Raw genomic sequence first — 19484 nt, 5'->3', positions numbered from 1 at the left:
GTCATGTGCTATGCGATTAAACTGTTTGATATCTGAAATAAGGAACAAGGTAAACTTCAGATTAAGACCAGAGTTTTATGACTGTTAAAACCAAGCAATTAGACAAGAAAATGTGGAATATTCCTTTGGAAAAACATCAGTCACTTTAACTACATGCATGTTTATTGTTGGTGCTTGTCAATTCAATCACAGCATTGCAAAAGCCCATTAATCTAAAAATGATTTTTATATCATGCTTTATTTTCAGTGTCTAGGGTTTTTAAAAGATTTTTTTCTTGATGTTTTGGATTTTCTTTCTCTTTTAATCTGTCCCTTATCCCTATTTTTTGCCTGTTTTTAAGAGTTTCCCTTATCTCTGTGCACATCAATGCCATTTCTTGCTTTGAAAGTGAATAATAGATATCTACTCTTTGAATACAACTTTATCAGAAGCTGTAGCTGCTTTTGAGCACATCTTAGGGTGATGCCATAAGTCTTTACTTGCTAGTAAGAAAGTAATGTAGAACTTTGCCTTGGTCAAAATGCATAGCATCTACTGTTTATTTCTCATCTAGTAGGGTTTTACACTGCCAGTGACCTAATATGTTTTTGAAAAATCCAAATATTAGTAAACTTTAGCTTTCAAAGATTAGAAACAAATAGCGTATTACAACTATTCACTCCAGAGAGTAAATATAGAAAGATTATAAAAGAGAAAATTTAAGCTTTTTACCTTTTCTGGAAAATACAGTTCTTCTCTTTGCTTTAATCTTCTGAAGCTCCTCTGCTTTATGTGATTTTTTAAAAATAAAAATAACTGTCCGTGTTTCAAAGGTCACTTGAATGAATATTTTTTCCATCTGTAAATTACCCTTCAGGTAACTTGCACCCCTTTAAACATCATGCAGATATTTCAATACTTTTGATAACTCTCACCAGTTAGATAGTCATTGTTATGGAGTACTGGAGATAGAGCAGAAAGAGAAATACCAGAGGAAGCATCTCATCGTAATATGTACACATGCATATAAATCACAGTCCTGAGGAACCAGGAGCCATTCTTTAGTTTGGTGAGGCTTTTTTTGCTTTTTCAGAAATAAACACAGTTTACCCACATGAAAACTCAATAAATCCTTAAGCTTTCTGTGCTGAATTTCATCAGCCTTCTAGCCTGAACTGTCCCTCCCTGATTTTTTTTTTTGCCCTGTGCTTTGCCCTGTAGCCTTATCTCCATGTCCAAATTAATTTTGGGCATGTTCACAGAGCTGATTGCAGGCAGAATTGAACTTTGTTCCCTCTGAGAGCCAGCTGGCTGGAGGCCAGCTCTGTCCACGTTGCAGTGCCTGAGCAGATGAGCTGTACTTCTCAGCAAGTCCCATTAAATGCATCCGAGCACCAGGCAGGCAGGGTCATGGCTTGCAGTTCAGAGACAGCTTGTGCCTGCCCAGCTCAGAGCTTTGGCCAGGAGAGCTCATGCCTGTGTGCCATTCCCTGGGCAGAAAGACCTTTATCTGCCCACCGTCTCCCTCCTTCTGGAGACTCAAACAAAGAAGGCATTTAATAATCTTCTGTGCTTATCTGTACTAGCTGTTATTTGAATCCCTTTCTTATATTGTAATGTCTGCCTTTTACTGGGGTTTCTTTTTGGCTTACCTGATCACACATCATTGAAACCTTTTAATATGGCTCATCATGTGCTTTGCTAATTAAAACTCATGTTCTGTTTTAACTTTTTTGCTTTTATTTCCCTTGCACAGGGAGGCTTAATATCATCCTTAGTAGCCGATGCATTATTTTCTGCTTTTTCCATGATCTCCACATTTAGGTTGCACCTTTTTATCCTTCAGAAAATCCTTGGTCATCTCTGCCTCCTAGCGAGCTAAAGTGACAACATTTCACAACACTGAAGATCATGTCCCCTTTCCCATATTCTGTTTAGTGCCCACACTGCCTTCACCACCAAAGTGCAAGTTTCAGTAAATTTAAAAGTGTTTTTTCACTAAATACTGAAAACAGTATGCGGGCCACACATAGCTTTTTATTTATGTATGAAAAACAGTCCCCATGTAACATCACTAACATATAGAATATATAGTATTTGTTCATAGCCTGTTGTGAAATGAATGCTGAAAGCAAATTTTGTGATTTTTCTCTGAGTCAGAAGATGGAATTTATTTTTTAATCTCAGCTGGGATGGGAGTATATGTAAGTTGTCAAGAGAAATCCTAAGTATTTATGAGGAGCTTTAATATGGATTTTGCAGCAAGTATGCCCACAACTGGAAGAGTTTCAGCAGGAGTGCTGCCTGAGTGGATATGGTTTCTATGTATTTAGTAACCCTCACTACATACCTTTTTCAGAAGCTCAGCTTGAACCTGTAAACAGAGATTAACCTTCTTGTTAGCAGAAAAATGATGCAGCTGTGCTTTTCTTCTCGGGCCTCTCTGGGGATACATTTCATGCCTCTAAGGAAAGACTGTTCTCCCTTCCTGAGTTTGTAAACTGTATATTTCAATGATGGTGACCTTTTGGTTTATATGAGTAAAAATAAAAATAAATATATTAAATTATTTTTATAGCTGCTTCTCCAAAACATGCAGAGTACTGCAATTCATTCTTTAGGGGGTTCATCTTCTTTCCATTTGTGGTAGTATGTGCTTCTACTGGTCACTTTGATTTCAGTGGCACTGTGAAGGATGGTTGATCGGAGAATTGATTATTGCTTCTCCCTTACAAAGTACAAAACAGCTTGCAAGAAACACATCTTAGCCTTTGAAGTTAGTTTGTGACAGTTCCTTTTTTTATCCTTTAGCTCCTTGCTGTTGCTTGATAAGTAGCAAGTTCTAAATTGCTTCTATTAAATTTGATGCATCGGTGTTACAATGCTAAGAGATTTTTCACAATATATCTTTAATTTGACAATTGGTGTGAATGTGTCACCCTTCAACCCCGTTGGTTTCCAGATTAACATTAAAAAATTTCTGAAAGGAAATGGGCAGCAAAGAGTTTTCCATTTTTGCAGGTGGGAGATTTCTGAGAAATAAGAAATAGAGAGTAAAGCAGAAGGTTTTCCTGAAGAAGCACCCGTGTTTTGAAATACCACTCAAACCAGTTCACACATTTAATGAGTTTTATTCAACTGCTCAAATATTATATAATTCTTTGTATCTGTGTGTATGTGTTTATACAGCCACTCAGTCACAGAATATTCTGAGTTGGAAGGGACCCACAGGGATCATCGAGTCCAACTCTTAAGTGAATGGCCTGTACAGGGATGAGGTGCTCTGTAAAAAATGTTATAATCAGTTACATTTTAACACAAAGTTGTTATTTTAAAAATGAAGTTATTTGTATGAAAAAAGCCTATACAGTATTCTTCATTTGCTAAAAGTGAGTTCTTTTAACAATACATTTAGCACAATTTTAATAAGTTTAGTGTTGAAGTAGTTTTTGGTACTTTTTTGTCTTTCCCTTAAAAAACAAATCACCTTTTAAATCACAACTGGTAAACACTTATTAAAAAGTAGACTTTGATGTCTTTGTGAAAACAAGATGTTTTTAGTGGCATTTTTAAACAAATAACACCCAGGAAAGAGTATTGAATATTAATCTATGAATGAAAACTCTCAAAAATCAAGAACTGAATGAACCTCAAAGGATCTTCTGTGTTTGTACCTTCTAAACCTGATTCTCCAGGACATGTGAGAGATGTATTTCTAGGGAAGATGTAAAAGACAACCTTACTACCTAGCCTTGTGGGTTTTGTTCCCCTAACTTCGAGAACAAAAAACCCCACTTTTTTTTTTTTTTTAATGTTGTTCTGACACTAGTATGATAAACAGGTGTAAAAATGTAATTTTCTGTTTTGACGCCTATTTCAAAAATGTCAAGTTAACAGTATAATAGGTGTACAAAAAATAGAAATTGTTTCTGAAAACCAGTAACAATCCAAGAACTGTATAATGCTTGCATTGTCTAACTTCAGTTTCCTACTTCTTTGTTTTGTCTATAGACACCCTATTTTTGGCCATCAAATTGTTGGGAGCCGGAAAACACAGACTATGGTCAGTGTAGAAATATTTCCTATTACTTTTGGAAATTATGCATTGTATTAATGAATGCATCAATGCCATCTGTCTTATTTCACCATCCCACTGTTTAAAACATAATTATATGTCATGTAATTCCTGTGCAAGAGCTGCTGATATTGAAATGAATGTGTTGTTACCTTACTCAAAGTTTATCAGAAGTTGGTCAAAGTCATATTTTGGAGTAGATCTGAGGAGAAAAGAAAAAAACCCAAACCCCAAAATTCAAGACTCATCAAAACCTACCTTGCCATTTACATCCTCTGTTTGCTCCAGCAAGTGTAGTTATTTACAGTGAGAGAATCTCAGTGAAGCAGAGGACAATTTATTGATGGTTGTGCAACCAGATTGAGACCCAAAGATGTGCCTAGTTTAGAGCTCTTATTTCTAATGTACACCATGTGGAAGGTTGCTTATTATGAAAACTAATATGGTTCTGATATGAACTGTATTAGAAAATACCTTGTTTATTTGCCTGTGCCTTGGGGGTTTATTAATAAATTATATATTGTAATTACTGGTGTGTACTTGGACAGCAAAATCTGAAGATAATAGGTAGTAACATATTAGGAAAAAATCTCAATAGAGAATTATAACTAAGTTAGGTGCCTCTGTACACCAAATAATGACCTAATTTTTATAGAAAGTGGATCTATGAGCAGCCTCCTTTTCATTCTAGTCCAGACTGTAAGTACTGAGCCCATCTGAAGACCAGGTCACTTATTTAGGTAACTGAGCATGTACATGATAGGTTATGTTTTCAAAACCTCAGACCATGAAAGTCTCTTTTTACAGCTTTTCAGAAATTTAGGTGAGTGCTCACTTGTAATTTGGATTCTATGCCCTTGGGAGCCAAAGACTCCAAAGGGGATGGATGGTTCCAATAGATGCTTCCTGCGTTTTTGGAGCAGAGAGAGTTTAGTTTCAAATACATTGCCAAATAAAGCAATTTTAAGCTGAGACTCTCAGCAGAGCTGAGTGTCTTCAAGGTAGAGTTTGAAAATGTGACAGTGTCCTCATCCAATTGGAGTGGAAAAATGTTCAATTTTTTACTGATATTTGAAGATGTCCAGTAAATAGTTATTGAAAGCTCCCAAGGAGGAAGGATTCTTATCACACATAAGTGTGCTTAGCCACTCCGTATGAGGAAGTTAGTCACTGAAGGAAAAATGACTGATTTACCATTTCTTACTTCAGTATAGTCCCCTAATATGTTAAAGATCAGCAAGTAATTATCTATGGTTTAAGAGACATTAAGTTGATCAGTTGTAATGTGTATCACGTTACTGGGGTGATTTTAATAAATAATTATATGCTTAACATGTCTGAATTTGAGATCAGGCTGAGAAAGTTTCCATTAATATCCTTTAGTCTAAAGTAGGAGACACTAACTTTCCTGTCACAGCTGATCAGTGGATTGGTCAGTGAATTATGAACCTTAGTCAGTAAATAGAAATCTTGTATAATCTGTCCAGGTTTTGCATGCCAGGAATACAGACTAAAGCTTGGAATCAGTGCCTTTATCACACAGGGAGGTGCCTTTGTTGAACAGTAAATGTACTCATTTGAGAGCTTTTGAGATTTAAATATGTTTCAGTTGCTGAGTTAAGCTCTTTGATTGAAGAGGGGAGAAGGAAGGGGAAGCAAACCCTCCAATCCTGCTATCTCATTGCTCCTTCCATGTCATGACAAAAAGTGCAATCCTGTGAGAAACAAACCCACAGCTTCCCCATGCAACAGGGCCAGAGAATTGCACTGGAGCTACCAAAGGTGGCTGTGTCTCACCAGAACTGGATAATGCTAGGGCATTTGCAGGAAAATAAACTTTTGAGGCACCTTTTCAATACTGTTCTTATTAGGTTAACATCTGCTGAGTCCCAGAAATTAGCATTTTCCCTGTAAACAACGATGATCAGAGGAATACAGGAAAATCAAAATATTTAATAAAAATATTTAAGGAACCAAAACAAATCTAAAGTAGGTTTGAAACATTTTGAGAATATGAAAGGATAAATTTCACCTCAAATATATGCCAAATAGGTTCTGCAGATTTTTGCAGTAATTTTTACTTCCTGGAAAATATAGTAAATATAATTTATGTTATTACAGATATGCAAATGTACTTCATACTTATCATGCATTATGCTGCCGTGCAGTGCTACCAATTTCATGGACTTGTCCTGAACAAGATTGAAACTGCTCCCTCTAAAATGAATGACTGTGGCAGGCATTAGAAGTCTCTCAAGACTAGCAAAAAGTAAACTCCCACTGTAATCTTCCTTGATCAAAGTTATTAACAAAGCAAATCACTTTCTTTGGCATTAACCTAATTTTACAAGGCTTTGAAAATACTCTAGAATTTTATTTTAATTTAAAAATTAATCCCAACCATTCATCTTTACTCACCCGTAGCTGGGCTACTGTCCAGAATGTAGCACACTGCCAAGAAAATAATTTATCTTAAACAAGAAATTAAATGAGATTGACATACTGTATGTTAGTTTATTACCAGAATTAACTAAGAAAGAAAATAATCCTTACATATTTGTATAATATGTTAATACCTTCTCTAAAATATAATTTGATCTACGTGAGCTTGTAATATCAAATATTTGCTTTAAAAATTTTTTTTCTGTAGAAAGTGTAACTGAAAAAGATACACAGAATCTTCCAATATGTCAAAAAACCAGACACACATTCTCACAATAAAGCTGTAGTGCAATGCTATGTCATGGTGGCAAAAACAGGGCTTGGAATAATTTCATATATGTCAAAATGGAAAATAGCCTTTTGATTGTAATTTCCAAAATATTGGCTATGATCATTCCGAGGTTACTGAGAAACTGCTAATTTTCATAAAGCACTGAAAATCTCCCTCCTTTTTCTTGAAAATGATGCTTGAAAGTGTTGTCAAGAGGGATTCCTCAAATTGCAAATAATTTTTACAAAGGAAGGCCCTTAAGTTCCATCTGTTGAAGTCCCATATGTCTTGGAGTCCACCCAGGCAGGACATGTTGTTCTTTGTAGAATGCCATTGGTTTTAGTGTGATTATGTTAGTGAAACTAAGTAATAATAATAATAATGACTAGTATTATTAAGGCCAGTGTAGTTCAAACAACTTTGTTTTTCCTGTGAGAGTTAAGTCACGTTCCTGAATTATGATTAGGTTTTGTGACAAATAGAATTGGATCTCAATTCAGAATATCTGGCTCTTGAAATGAACACAGCTAGTGGCTGAGCATGTGACATGCTTGTAATTATCTTCTCTTTTCTTACAGATATAATTTTGTAACTGACAGATTTTTCTTTCATTTTTTTTATTCTTTAGGCTTAATTTAACTTAATTTTGACAATGTAAGAAGCTTATAAGAATTTCAGATGTATAAAATATGAAGAATTAGTAATTTTTACTCAATGTAAGAGGCTTATAAGAATTTCAGATGTATAAAATATGAAGAATTAGTAATTTTTACTCATTTTCTTTAGTGAACTTCTGCTGATGGTTAGACTTAAAAGTATCTGTGACATATCAGACTTTTTCTTACAGTTAAATGCATATTAAAAAAAAGAGAAATATGCTCAAAGGAGAGAAAGAATAAAATTTAGGAAGTGCCACAGTCACGTACAGTCTTAGGAAGGTTTGGACTCATACTAGAAGACAAAAAGTCAACTGCATCTATGTAGTGGCAACAGGATGTTGTTTGAGCATTGTAATTTTTTTGTGTGCATTTCTCTCAAATGAGTTAAAAATGGAGGAGGACTGCAGAATATTGGTAAGTTATGGAGAACACAGTAAGTAACTGATAACACAACATGATTTTAAGAGCACTCACCCATGTGATCTTTAAATGATACTAAGTTAGACTATTTTTTTGCATACTCAAAGCAAATTCTCAAATTCTGCTGCTGTGAAGAAGGACAAGTTTTGAAAATGTAACATATTTTCAGTAACCTTCCAGGTAAAGTCATGTGGTGCAAAGGCAGTCTCCTACGAAATTAGAGCACTCACAGGTGTTGGGGGAAGTCTTAATTAATTGCTCTCTTTAAAAGTGTAAGATACCTGTCTGCATAAGTGCTGCAGTTCTTCAGATAGTCATGACTGTTATCTATCCTGTGTTACAGTAAAATCAAGTAGCCATTTACTTTTGCTGCGTCAAAGCTGTTTCATTGTTATTCTCCAGCATTTTTAAGACCTTCCTTATTAAATTTACTTGATAATCAGCTAACAAGTCAGTGTGAACAACACTTCCTTCCTTATGATACTTTCCTCTCGCTTAAAGTAAACTGACAGAGGCTTCTCTGTGTTCCCCCTCTGCTGCTCTGTTCTGAACATGAGCCATTTCCCCTGGCTCATTTCCCTCTTCTCTCCCAAACTTGCAGTAACGCTAAAAAGTAGATAGTGCACAAAAAGTAATTGCAATCATGTATCATGTTTTTCACATGTTGAAAATTTTCATATAATTTTCTCTTATGAGTCTATTGCTTACTTATTTTACATGCTTGGCTTCAAATTCCTCTATGAAAATTTGAGTAGTCCAGGAATTTTCTCTCTGATTTGTCTTTCTGCACCCTTTAGCATAGAGTGACTGTTTGGAAGGAGAACTGTACAGAGAATGCATTATATGTTTTCTTTGCCCAAATCCACAGGAAGGATTTCCTTGGCAACAGCTTATTAGTAAGCAATTTGTGTTTGAGAAATACTGATCCCTGTTGCTTACCTGAACTTGGCTGGAGCACTGTGTGTGCTCAGCATCTCTGGAAATCCACTCATGACTATGAGTCAACAGCTTGGGGCAAAACTGGTAGCAGAGAAGCACTTTTGATACAAATTGTCATGTATAAATAAAAAATTATTTGTTAAAATTCATGCCATGAGACTTTATGAAGAATATGTAAATAGTTTCTGGAGAGCTCTGCTGTTCTATAATCTTAAATCTTGATTCTCAGTTCCCATTTTTTCAACAGCTGATGTCAGAGTGTGTCAGTAATGACTCCTGCAAGCAACTCTTTTAAGTCCCTAATACAGATCCTTCAATTAAGGATCTGTCTCTCAAAATTTTCTGGATTTCTAGGTGTTAAGCAGCAGACTTTTCCCACCAGAACTCAAGTAACATACTAATTGTTGCTAAGACTGGGTTGTGACTCCTTAAGTGAATGACTTGCCTTTAGGAAGCTACATATACAGAATATATTGACTAAGACCTTGGTGGCAGGACTAAGTGAGGAGTACAGTCTACCAAGAATAACAGCCTCTCAAGAAAAATGTGGCTGGTGCCAGTGCTTGCTATGCGTAAAATTTGATCTGGGCAGAACCAAATCAAATGTGCTTTAGGAAAGACATTTACATTAGCAGAAAGGTAGAAGAGGTGACCTACAGTATTTTTTCCCCGCTCTGAATTCATATACCATTATATTTCTCTGCAGGGATATATTATTTACTCATTAGAAGCTGTCTCTGTCATGTAAATGATTAAAGTCTCACTTCAACAAGCATGGCCTGAATTTTGTTCTGATCCTTGCTAATTCTGACATTGACAAACCACTGCAATGAAGGCTCTTTAACCAGGAGGCATTCCCTGATAATGCTTTCCAGTCATCTCACCACTTCAGAGTTTCGTGCTTACCTGAAATATTCTTTCCAAAAAAGTGTAACTTATTCTCATAATATGAGGAGCATGGAAAATGTGTTAGGCTGATGCATTTGTATGCACACATAAGAAAGGGTAACTGATCCAGGCACATGTTTCTGCAGTACTGTTTTAAAAGCATTGATAATTGCATCTAGGTCCCCTATAAATAGAAATAAAATTTCTTATCAAAATTCTGAGATTCATAAACATAACTTGGAATTTTCTGAATTGGTTTCAAGTTACTATGTTTAGTAAACTAAATAGTTTTCACAGAATATCATGAGCTGGAAGGGAATCACACGGATCCTTGAAGTCCAGCTCCTGGCTCTGCACAGGACACCCCAAGAATCTCACCATGTGCCTGAGAGTATTGTCCAAATGCTGCTTAGATTCTGACAGTCTTGGTGCAGTGACCACTCCCCTGGGTAGGCTGTTCCAGTGCCCATCCACCCTCTAGGGGAAGAACCTTTTTCTAACAACCAACCTAAACCTCCCCTGACAGAACTTAAGGCCTTGTCACAGATCACTACAGAGATCAGTGCCTGCCCCTCCCCTTCCCCTGACAAGGAAGCTGTGGACTGCAATGAGATCTCCCCTAAGTCTTCTCTTTTCTAGGCTGAAAAGCCAAGGGACCTCAGCCCCTCCACATATGACTTCCCCTCATCCCATTACCACGAGTGACCCAGATTAGAAAGGTGTGAAGGAAGCAATGTTGGTGTGCTGCTGATCACCATGGAATGTCCTCTCCAGCACCAGTGTCCCTGGAGCTGTGGGCTCTGTGGCCATTTGAATGTTAACCCTAATGGAATCTTGGTGCTGAGGCTGAGGTCCCCATCACCATGGGTAGCCCAGGTTAGAAGAGTGTGGAGGCAGCAATGCTGGCACTCCGACATGCTCTACTTCCCATGCCTCTTCAAGCCCTGTTGTCCCTGGAGATGACTCTGACTCTCTGAAAATGTAACCATAATGGCAAATTGAAAGCGTTACGATAATATCAAGGAACATGAAATAGTTCAATGGATGCAATTTTAAATTTTATTTGATGACTGGATATTCTTTGTCTAATCCTATAGCTCATGTAGCTTTGGTGACCTTTCTTCCATACTAATTTTTGTCACTCTGCAGGATTTTCCAGGGCCATCATCATCTGGGGACTTCTGTATGTTGAAGACAATTTTGTCTTTTTCTAGTTCTTGATCTCTTTGGTGCTTTGAAATTTGGTTTCTTTCTTGGCCTTGGTTTATGTAAGAAAGTCCTCTGCTCATGTAAATCTATAATCAAATTGCTTTCCTGAAATGTTATGGGAGAAAACAGGATCAAAGAGTAAAGAGTAGAGAAGAGGAGAAGTGTTTCATAAGTCAAGGTTTTGATGATTTGGCAGTTTAATATACATAAAACTGATCATGGTCTTCCTTCTAACAATGTTATTAACATTTATGAAAGAGTGTGGTTCTTTTATAGATACACAGGGCTCTGTGGTGACCCATTTGTCCACCCCAGAATTGTAATAATGTTTTTAAGACTAAGTGGAACTCAATAGCTGTTGCTAAGGGCAATTTTTTTTTCTATTGACTAAAAGCAGAAGTGACCTAAAGATGGTATGAAATAGCCCTAGAAATCCCAACGTTTAAATAAGGGAATTAATTTCATGCTTTACATCCTGCAGTCATGTTTTGTGCTGATTGTCCTGTAATTCCCCAGACACTTCAGGGGAGAACTGTCTGCCTGCAGGGTGCTTTGAAACCCTTAGGCCTTACAGTACTTGCTATTTTCTTTGCTCTTTAGATACAGACTAGGCTTGTACACACTGACTCTGAAAACAGAATTTTGACTCAGGGAGTATGTAAATTTAACCTGGTCTCAGTGGAAATAATGAGCATTCAATGAAAGCACACCCACTGTCTGGGGTGAATCAAGCTGTGATACCCCTGGCACTGGGACAATTATGGAAGGAGCTCGTGTACATGGTAGTGGGTGTGTAGGTGCCATAGTCCACGGTCTTCAGAGGCCCAGTTAAACTTCCATTGAATTTAGCTGTGGCCTTTGCTCCACTGTGGCAAAAGGGAAGATTTACCCCTGTTTAGCAACAAAATAAAATTCCTCAGTGTAGGTTTTGGGTGAAAGTTCTGTGTTTGGCTTTTTGGGGTCTTTTGAGTAAGCATGTATAATATAATGTGTACTCTGTCCAGTTTCTTGAGTCTAGAATGAAACCTGTCATAACCTCTATGATCTTATCTAAAGAAAAAATCTGTAGAGGTTTCTTAGACACTTTCAAGTACAAGTGAGCAGTCAAGAATAGGAAACAAAGGTATCTAACCATGAAAATGATTTTTTTGGGTGTAACAGTTTAAAAACTTGCAAGAGGGAAAACACAGACATCCTCTTTATGCAACTGTGGCTTTTCAGTCTCACTTGAAACTCTCAGATTGCCCACATTTTGTGAATGCCTGAATAGAATTTTCAAGAGCTAGTAGACTGTATTTGCTGCACAGCTACTGAAGTGTGTTTCAATACTGGTTTGTTGTTCAAATACCCATTTATAAACATCACTGACCATCTTTCATTATCAAATGTTACAAATTAATATGGCCTTTAAAATTATTGGCGAATCTGTTCTCTCATGATAATCGGTCACTTCTAAAGCATAAGCTATAGCATCTAATATATAATTCAGTTTAGTAGAGGCAATTATGTTGAGTGCAAAATCCATCAGAATACATTGGCTCCAAAAATAAGAGTGTATAAGGCAGTCCATATTTAGCAAATTGAGGTTATTAATCAGACCCTGTTCCTTGCATATCATTCATCCCCATGGTGAGCATTTTTCAGCACCCTTGTCAGGGAGCGGCAAGAGCGGGCAGCTCTGCAAGGGAAGGTGAGCAAGAACTGAGGTTGGCAACAGTGCAAGCAGGAGCAAGGCAGCAGCATGGGTAGGCTACAGGGCTGGTTGGAGATCTATCTACAACACAGCTCAAGCCTGTGCCAGGGGGAGTAGCTGGGCTTGAGCACAATTTCAGGGCACAGGCCTCGGTGGAGGCCCTAGATGGGCTACTCGGTGCAATCACAGCTCCCTGGTGTACTGAGGACCAGGACCTTTGCGGGATAGATAAATAGAGAACTATATATGGAAATAGAGGAGCTTTTAGTTGGAGACCCTTCCTGCAGGCTGTACTTCTTATGAAGCTGTAAAAACACTGTCAACACGTGGGATTAGAAAGCAGACACTGTAATTTGCTGAAATTCTGGGAGATCCTGAGATCCTGACTCTGCTTTGAGAGGGAAGGTGATTGACATCGTCCAAGTCAGGCTACTGGACACATGCAGTTACTTCATGCGGGATTTGGCGCAGAAAAGGAGTGGTGCCTGTGAAAGGTGGGAGTATCCATATTTCAAATATCATTGTCCTAAAAGTCAGAATAACAAAACCTCATTACGCTGTATCTTCAAATGATATGGCTTAAAATGAGGTTGATTTTCACATTCTTCCTACTGAATTTTTTACAGATAATATGCTACTGAATTTTTTACAGATAAGCCAAATAATATGATAGCAAGAGTACAAACTGGTGAACACAAATTCCTGAGCTGCTGCCAGCTTTTCATGGCAGTTAGTTCTTAAATAGAGGGTCAAACATGCACTTTTATAAGGATGGAATTGTTAGCACATAGTAATAGCAGTAAATTGAGTCAGAGTAGGAATGTCCTCCAGCACTGTTTTCTTCTACACTAGAGGATATGCTACACTTCCCACAATACTAAACCTTCCTTGAGCATATTCTGCCTTACCCACGGTGGCACATAGAATCATTTCTGACATAAAGAATCCAAGCCACAGGTGTTATAACCATTAGGCTCCTCTGAAGGGAAAGGAATCTGGATATTTCAGATAAAAAAAAAAAAGGGTCTGAGGGATGAACATGATTTTTTGAGTCTTGGCCAAGTTATGCTCATAATGAAAACCAAACATCTTTATATGAACTGTTTACTATGGATTGGGAGCAAAGAGGGTCATTAAAAGAACCCTGCAGGGAAAATAACTGCAGTAGAGTTACACAGTGGAGACACAGTATTAAATTAACAAAGTGTCAAGCTGATTTGTCTCCTGGTGACCCAGTGGTTGTTTCTCCAGTATTCAAATCTCTGTTATCTGAAGATACTTTTTTTGATGAAACCTATCCTGACAGAAAGATGAGCAGTCAGCTACCTCTGAAACAACAATTTTTGTGGGAGGTAGCAGGAAATATAATCCCAAAATTTGCCCACAATGGGACTCAAGGAAGATCTAAACTAACTAAAAGTGCCTGTACTGCGACTATGAGGATGTGGTTTAAAAGTCTTGATCCAGTGCAGGAACTGGGAGCTTGTTTTGTTTCTGTTCAAGTGGTATTAGATTGGTAGACAAAATTTGACCCCTGGAATTCTCTGAACTGTCTACACATTTATATAAGGTATGTATTTTATTGCTAATATTTACAAGGGGGTTTTGGGATTTTTTTTTTTCTTGTTCGACAAAATAACCAATTTTGAAGGAAAAGAGGAAAATGCTTCACTGTAAAAAAAGCTAAATGAAAAAGACCATCTCTCTCTTCAAGAATCTCTTACCACTGTACTGATTGTGAATGCAACCTAGGTACAAAAGGTCCAAAATTCATCCCCTCATCTTTTTGTGACGTTTCAGCATGCATGCCAATGCATTAGTGTAAGTGTATAATTGTATTAAAATGCATGAAAGCTATAGAAGGTATCTGTCTGCTGTGTGTGACATGGGCATATATCTGTCTTTTTATATTTTGTAAACACAGAAACTGCTTTGGAACCAGAGGGTATATAGGGGTGCAGGGAATAGAGAAAGAGACCACGGCTTCTTATGAGAGTGGAAAGTGAAATATTCTGAAAGAAAATAGACCAAATAACACACAAAAAAAAGAGGAGGGCAAGAAAAGAAAAAAATTGCATTAAAATGTAGCTTCATTTTACATCACGTAAGACTTTTAATTGCAGGTAGAAGTGCTTGTAATCAATTAAACTAAAAGAACATTCACTGGACTGGGTGTGCATGCATTTGCAGGTGACATGTCAGGAATAAATATTTCCATGGAATCTTAAATTATATTTGGATTGACTACCTTAATACTCAAAGCTATATCTAAAACGAGTGCCTCCTTCTTCCTAGTTAGGAAGAATTAAGTTCCTATGTGAAGTTATTTCACAGAGAGGCTTTGCTCCTGTAGCAGACAAGCTGGCAGTCAGGGAGCAGGAACATTCCTAAGCACAAGCAGTAATTATGGACCCCTTTTGCTGCTTGTAGAGACAACAGATAAGTTAAGGATTTCTTACCTACACTGATCAAAAGATACATCCATCTAACACATGAGCAGTGCTCTGAAGTAATGAAGTGGGTAAATATTGCACAATTAGGAATTGTGCTGCACTCATTGTCTCCCTGGTGGGGGAAACTGTATAATACTCAGAGTTGTTTCTGAAGTATTTGCTGCTAAATAAACTCTGTTGGAAATGAACTTCAGCATTTTATTGTCAAAGATCCTGCTCTGTCTGAATGAAGTGCAGGCAGAACAGGTCTCCTGAAGGATTTTTGGATGTAGAAAATCAATATAAGATTTTTTTTCTCATAACTAGTAGATGGCACAATTTTTTTCATATTTTGGTCTCATATTATTTTCTGGTTATAGCAGACTAATCTGTATGAGACATGAATTTTATCTGGAATTATTTTTTAGCTAAAATCTTCTTAGGTTGAAAGTTTGTGTTTTCTAAATATAGAGTAAAACTAAATAAAACCATGTATTCATGTTCTTAAAAACCTGTTTGACTAATACAGCAGCAGCTCCTGCTAAAACTCTTGTGCATTATGGTTTATACACACACAGTTTGAAAAATGTTTTGCCATTTTTCTTTAATGTGCTAGTTCCCTGTCCATTAAAAACCCTGACCTCAAGTACCTCATGCATTTTACATATGATGTGTTGCATAAAGCAGATTTTATTATTATTTAATGAACCTCTATATCTGATCCATCATTTCAGTTGCAATACTGGTAGGTAGCATTGATCCCATGTTTAAAGCTTTTTAGGAAAAGGGACACATCAAACCGAAAAAAAGCTAGCTTTAAACCAGATATGAAGCCTTCATTTCTGATCTGCTGTGTTTGTGAGATAGTGACAAATTCTGTGTTAATTTTTTCTTTTCCAGCTGTTTACCTCTGCAAGCGGACAATGCAAAACAAAGCAAGGCTAGAACTAGCAGACTATGAAGCTGTAAGTACCTGGCAAAAAGTAAATTTTTCTGCTGGGCCTAATGAGCCCGTGAAATAATGTTAAGCATGAGAACTACAGCCATTATATGTGAAAATTTATTAGTTATCCAGTTCTTCCAGCTTATGGGTCTAACACTGCTGAGTAGTTTTAAATGGTGTTTGCGAGACTATAGTGATGGCTAACTGGACAAATGTTGAGATTACAGTCCATCTCTAATCTTACTCTGCTCAGATCACCATGCCAGGACCATAAATAACTTCACAAATCCCAGGTACACCATTAGTGTCTGGAAGCAGTTGTTCTCTACACCATTTAAGGTTTGAATGAAGGATCTCTGACAATATTTTCAAAACCTCTTGATAGATGTAGAAATACGAATCTCATTCTTTATAAGTGATGCTGACACTTGAGCCTTTTCCCATCAGCTAGATGAGAGGCAAAGAGGGTCAGACTACAGGCATTCCTACTCCCTGATGGTTGTGCCGTGCCTCAGGCAAGGTAAGATAATGGGGGCCAGGAAGAGCCTGAAAAAGAGGGAGTTTGATTAGCTGATGAGGATGGCATTTGATAAGGAGAGAGATGTCTTGAGTTCCAACTCTACCCCCAAAAAGTTCCTGAATTTTTCACGAACATGTCAACATAAAATTCTCAAACAGCCCTGGCTCTGAGCTGAGAGCTGTCCAGCTGTGCTGCTGTGACCTGATAGCAGGGTAGTCAGCCAGGCCTCTCAACACACCACAGCACCATGCTGACATGCTGTATTGCTTCTTCTGGCACAAGCTTGTTTTTCAGTGTACTGCGCGGTGGGATATGCATAATTTTATAGTTACATGCCTTAGAAAACTCCCTTTCAGTGTACAATCCATGAGAGCCTTTACTGGTATTGGCAAGATCTCTGGAAAGTCTGCTCTTCTCTTTCTGTAGTCTTCATTTTCAGTGTGTATGGCACAGACATACATTTGCAATGCAAAGAAATATAGTAAAAACAGCACATTTTTTGTTAAGAAGACTGCATACTACTGCTGCTAAGCTGGGGAGAGATTGAAAAAGCTCTCTTGGAGACAGTGAAAATGTTCCAGCATCAATGGAAGAAAGAATTTTGCAAAGATTTTATAAATGTTCTTCCTGTTATTAGTAGGATAGATACATTTCCTGTACAGTATTGAAGAACTATAGTCTGCATTTTTAAAAATGAGGATAGCTGTGGAGGTTTGGCTATGCTACAAAAAATGGCAGCCAAAATTGTTCAGTGGAAACCATTTGCATGGATAACTGATGAGGAATTGTTGTGTGGATCATCCAGTATGGAGATAACTGCTGTTTTCTTTCATTATTACATACTTTCAAAACAAAGATGTTTGTACTATTTCAGAATTCCTAAGCCAGCACCCAATATATAAAAATGTTTCAGAAATCCCATGTTCTACTGAAGAATGCATCTACCCTTTTTATCAGAGTTTCAAAACTAAAATAGTCGAGGCATTCAAAAGTATTCCATCTCATTTGGTGTCAAGAAAAACTTTATATCAGATAAGTAAGGTCCACTTACACTGACACAAATATCGTGACTTGTATTACATCTCAGTGAGGGGGATGCGAGGGGAGGAGGGAAAGATAAAGCCAGAAGCTATTAGAGAGTAAATAACTTGTAAACTAACCCACTAAAATTGTGATGTATTTTCAGGAGAGTTTGGCCAGGCTACAGCGAGCATTTGCTCGGAAATGGGAGTTTATTTTTATGCAAGCTGAAGCACAAGCAAAGTAAGTTCCTTTGGAGATGAGCATTTTTCATTCTGCATGCTTTTTGAAGAGGGGGAAAGTGGTTGGACACTTTTTATGTTTAAAATTACTGTCATCAACACTGTTTCTTTTAAATATCCTATGACATTGACAGGGTTGACAAGAAGAGAGACAAGATAGAGAGGAAGATTCTTGACAGTCAGGAGCGGGCATTTTGGGATGTGCACCGTCCGGTGGTGAGTGCTGGTGGGGCTGCTGGCTCTGTGAGCAGGGCCACTGATAAATGTCAGCCATTGTGGAGCTTTGGGGTAGCCTGGGGACAAGTAAAAGAGCAGTAGGGTGAGGGGTTGGGGCTTGCTTCCCTTTTTTTAGGATCTAGAGTTTATATGAATCTGTTACTGTAGACTGCAGATGTGTGTGCATCCAATTCACGATTTTCAGTGAATAGATGTGTTGTGCCTGATTTCTTGAATCAGAAGGTACCTGTCTTTGACTATTATCATCTCAAAGGTTTCCTAAGGTATGAGTCATACAACCAAAATTATCAGCATAACTAAAAATACCCTTAAATAAGTCTGACTTCTTTTTTTCAGTCTGCTTTTTTGCTTGCTAAGCCTTTCAACTTCACTCTAGTTTTGTTTCCAAGCTATTTTTGAAGTACACAAAGGTTAGATATCGGCTTTGAGCTGTGGGAGTCACACACTGTCTAAACAAGATTTATCTGAGTTCTTTGTTAAAGTCCATCTGAATCAAAACTTTAAAAAAGAAAGGTTCTTACATAGTCAACTACCTTGAGTGCTACAATTGTGAGACAGAATGTCAATTCTTACAATAATTCCAATTAAACTGTACTCTTTTTTTTGCTTTACTACAGAGCAGTATCGGTTTCCCTTACCTAGAGTTAAACTTTCATTTACCGTGCATCGGGTTTGGTATCATTACCAATGAAATCGTACACGGACTGTATCTTTTACTCTGACACTGGGATAAGCTACTTTTAGTGGGGGAAGTAAAATTAGATGATGATATGTGTAGAAGAGTAGAATGCAATGAGAAAGTTTAAATAAAAAATAGTGAACTTGAGCATGGTCAGCTTACATTTGTGACTGTGGAACTGAAGCCGTCATAGAAGAAAGGGATTTTTAGGTAGGATTTAGAATGTCAGGTAGAGAAAATCATTTCATGTTAAAGATTCCAACCACAGGCAATAGATGCAAGAAGACTGAGACATTATTGTCTAATCACTGACATAAAATAAGGAAGGCGAACAGAAAGAAATTTTCCATCTGATGTAGCTTGGAGCTACATAGGGAATAGACACAAAGTTATCTGTGGACCTGAGACCTGTGAAGGTGCAGAGAGCTTTTATATTTGCTGCAGAAATGGATGTAAAGGTTTTAAATCTGAGAATGAGATGTAATTTTCAGGTTTGGAAGAGATGAATTGTTGAAGCTTCAAGAGAGTTAAAGGGACCAGGACAAGAGGAAATTGAATCTGATTAAGAGCTTTGGCTGAACTGTGGATAAATCTGCCTGGTCCAGCAGATGTTTTTAATCTGGCTGTAAACATGCCTAGGAAATATCAGAGGCAAAAGACTGGCTTACAGTCAGCAATGTAGGCTCCGGGCTTTAGAAGATATAAATAGATGAATGGAGAGGTTCATACTTTGGCTAAACTGCTCCTCTCAAGAGTCATTGAAATAATATTTTTGAAAACATCGTTATGAATTTACTGTCACAGTAAAAGCCAGAAGCTTCTTTTGAAAAGAATA

The 19484-nt window shown here is 37.4% G+C and overlaps 1 protein-coding gene across 13 annotated transcripts in view; it reads left to right on the top strand.

The window, feature by feature from the left end:
• RGS7 (regulator of G protein signaling 7) overlaps positions 1-19484 on the top strand; it is a gene marked incomplete at both ends in the record, with an annotated part of 239303 nt that overhangs the window by 164129 nt on the left and 55690 nt on the right. For 10 of the 13 annotated variants that reach the window (XM_082301769.1, XM_082301770.1, XM_082301774.1 and 7 more), the window contains 4 exons: positions 3992-4043; positions 15909-15973; positions 17658-17734; positions 17868-17949. In XM_082301769.1, the coding sequence (XP_082157895.1) occupies positions 3992-4043; positions 15909-15973; positions 17658-17734; positions 17868-17949 (276 nt within the window). The remainder of the gene's footprint in view (positions 1-3991; positions 4044-15908; positions 15974-17657; positions 17735-17867; positions 17950-19484) is intronic. The other 3 variants (XM_082301768.1, XM_082301767.1, XM_082301776.1) reach the window with 1 other exon arrangement.

This window comes from Coloeus monedula, assembly GCF_965178545.1.
Source record: "Coloeus monedula genome assembly, chromosome: 2".
NCBI lineage: Eukaryota > Metazoa > Chordata > Aves > Passeriformes > Corvidae > Coloeus > Coloeus monedula.
Note: the sequence above shows the minus strand (reverse complement) of the source record. Positions and strands in the feature narration are given on the sequence as shown.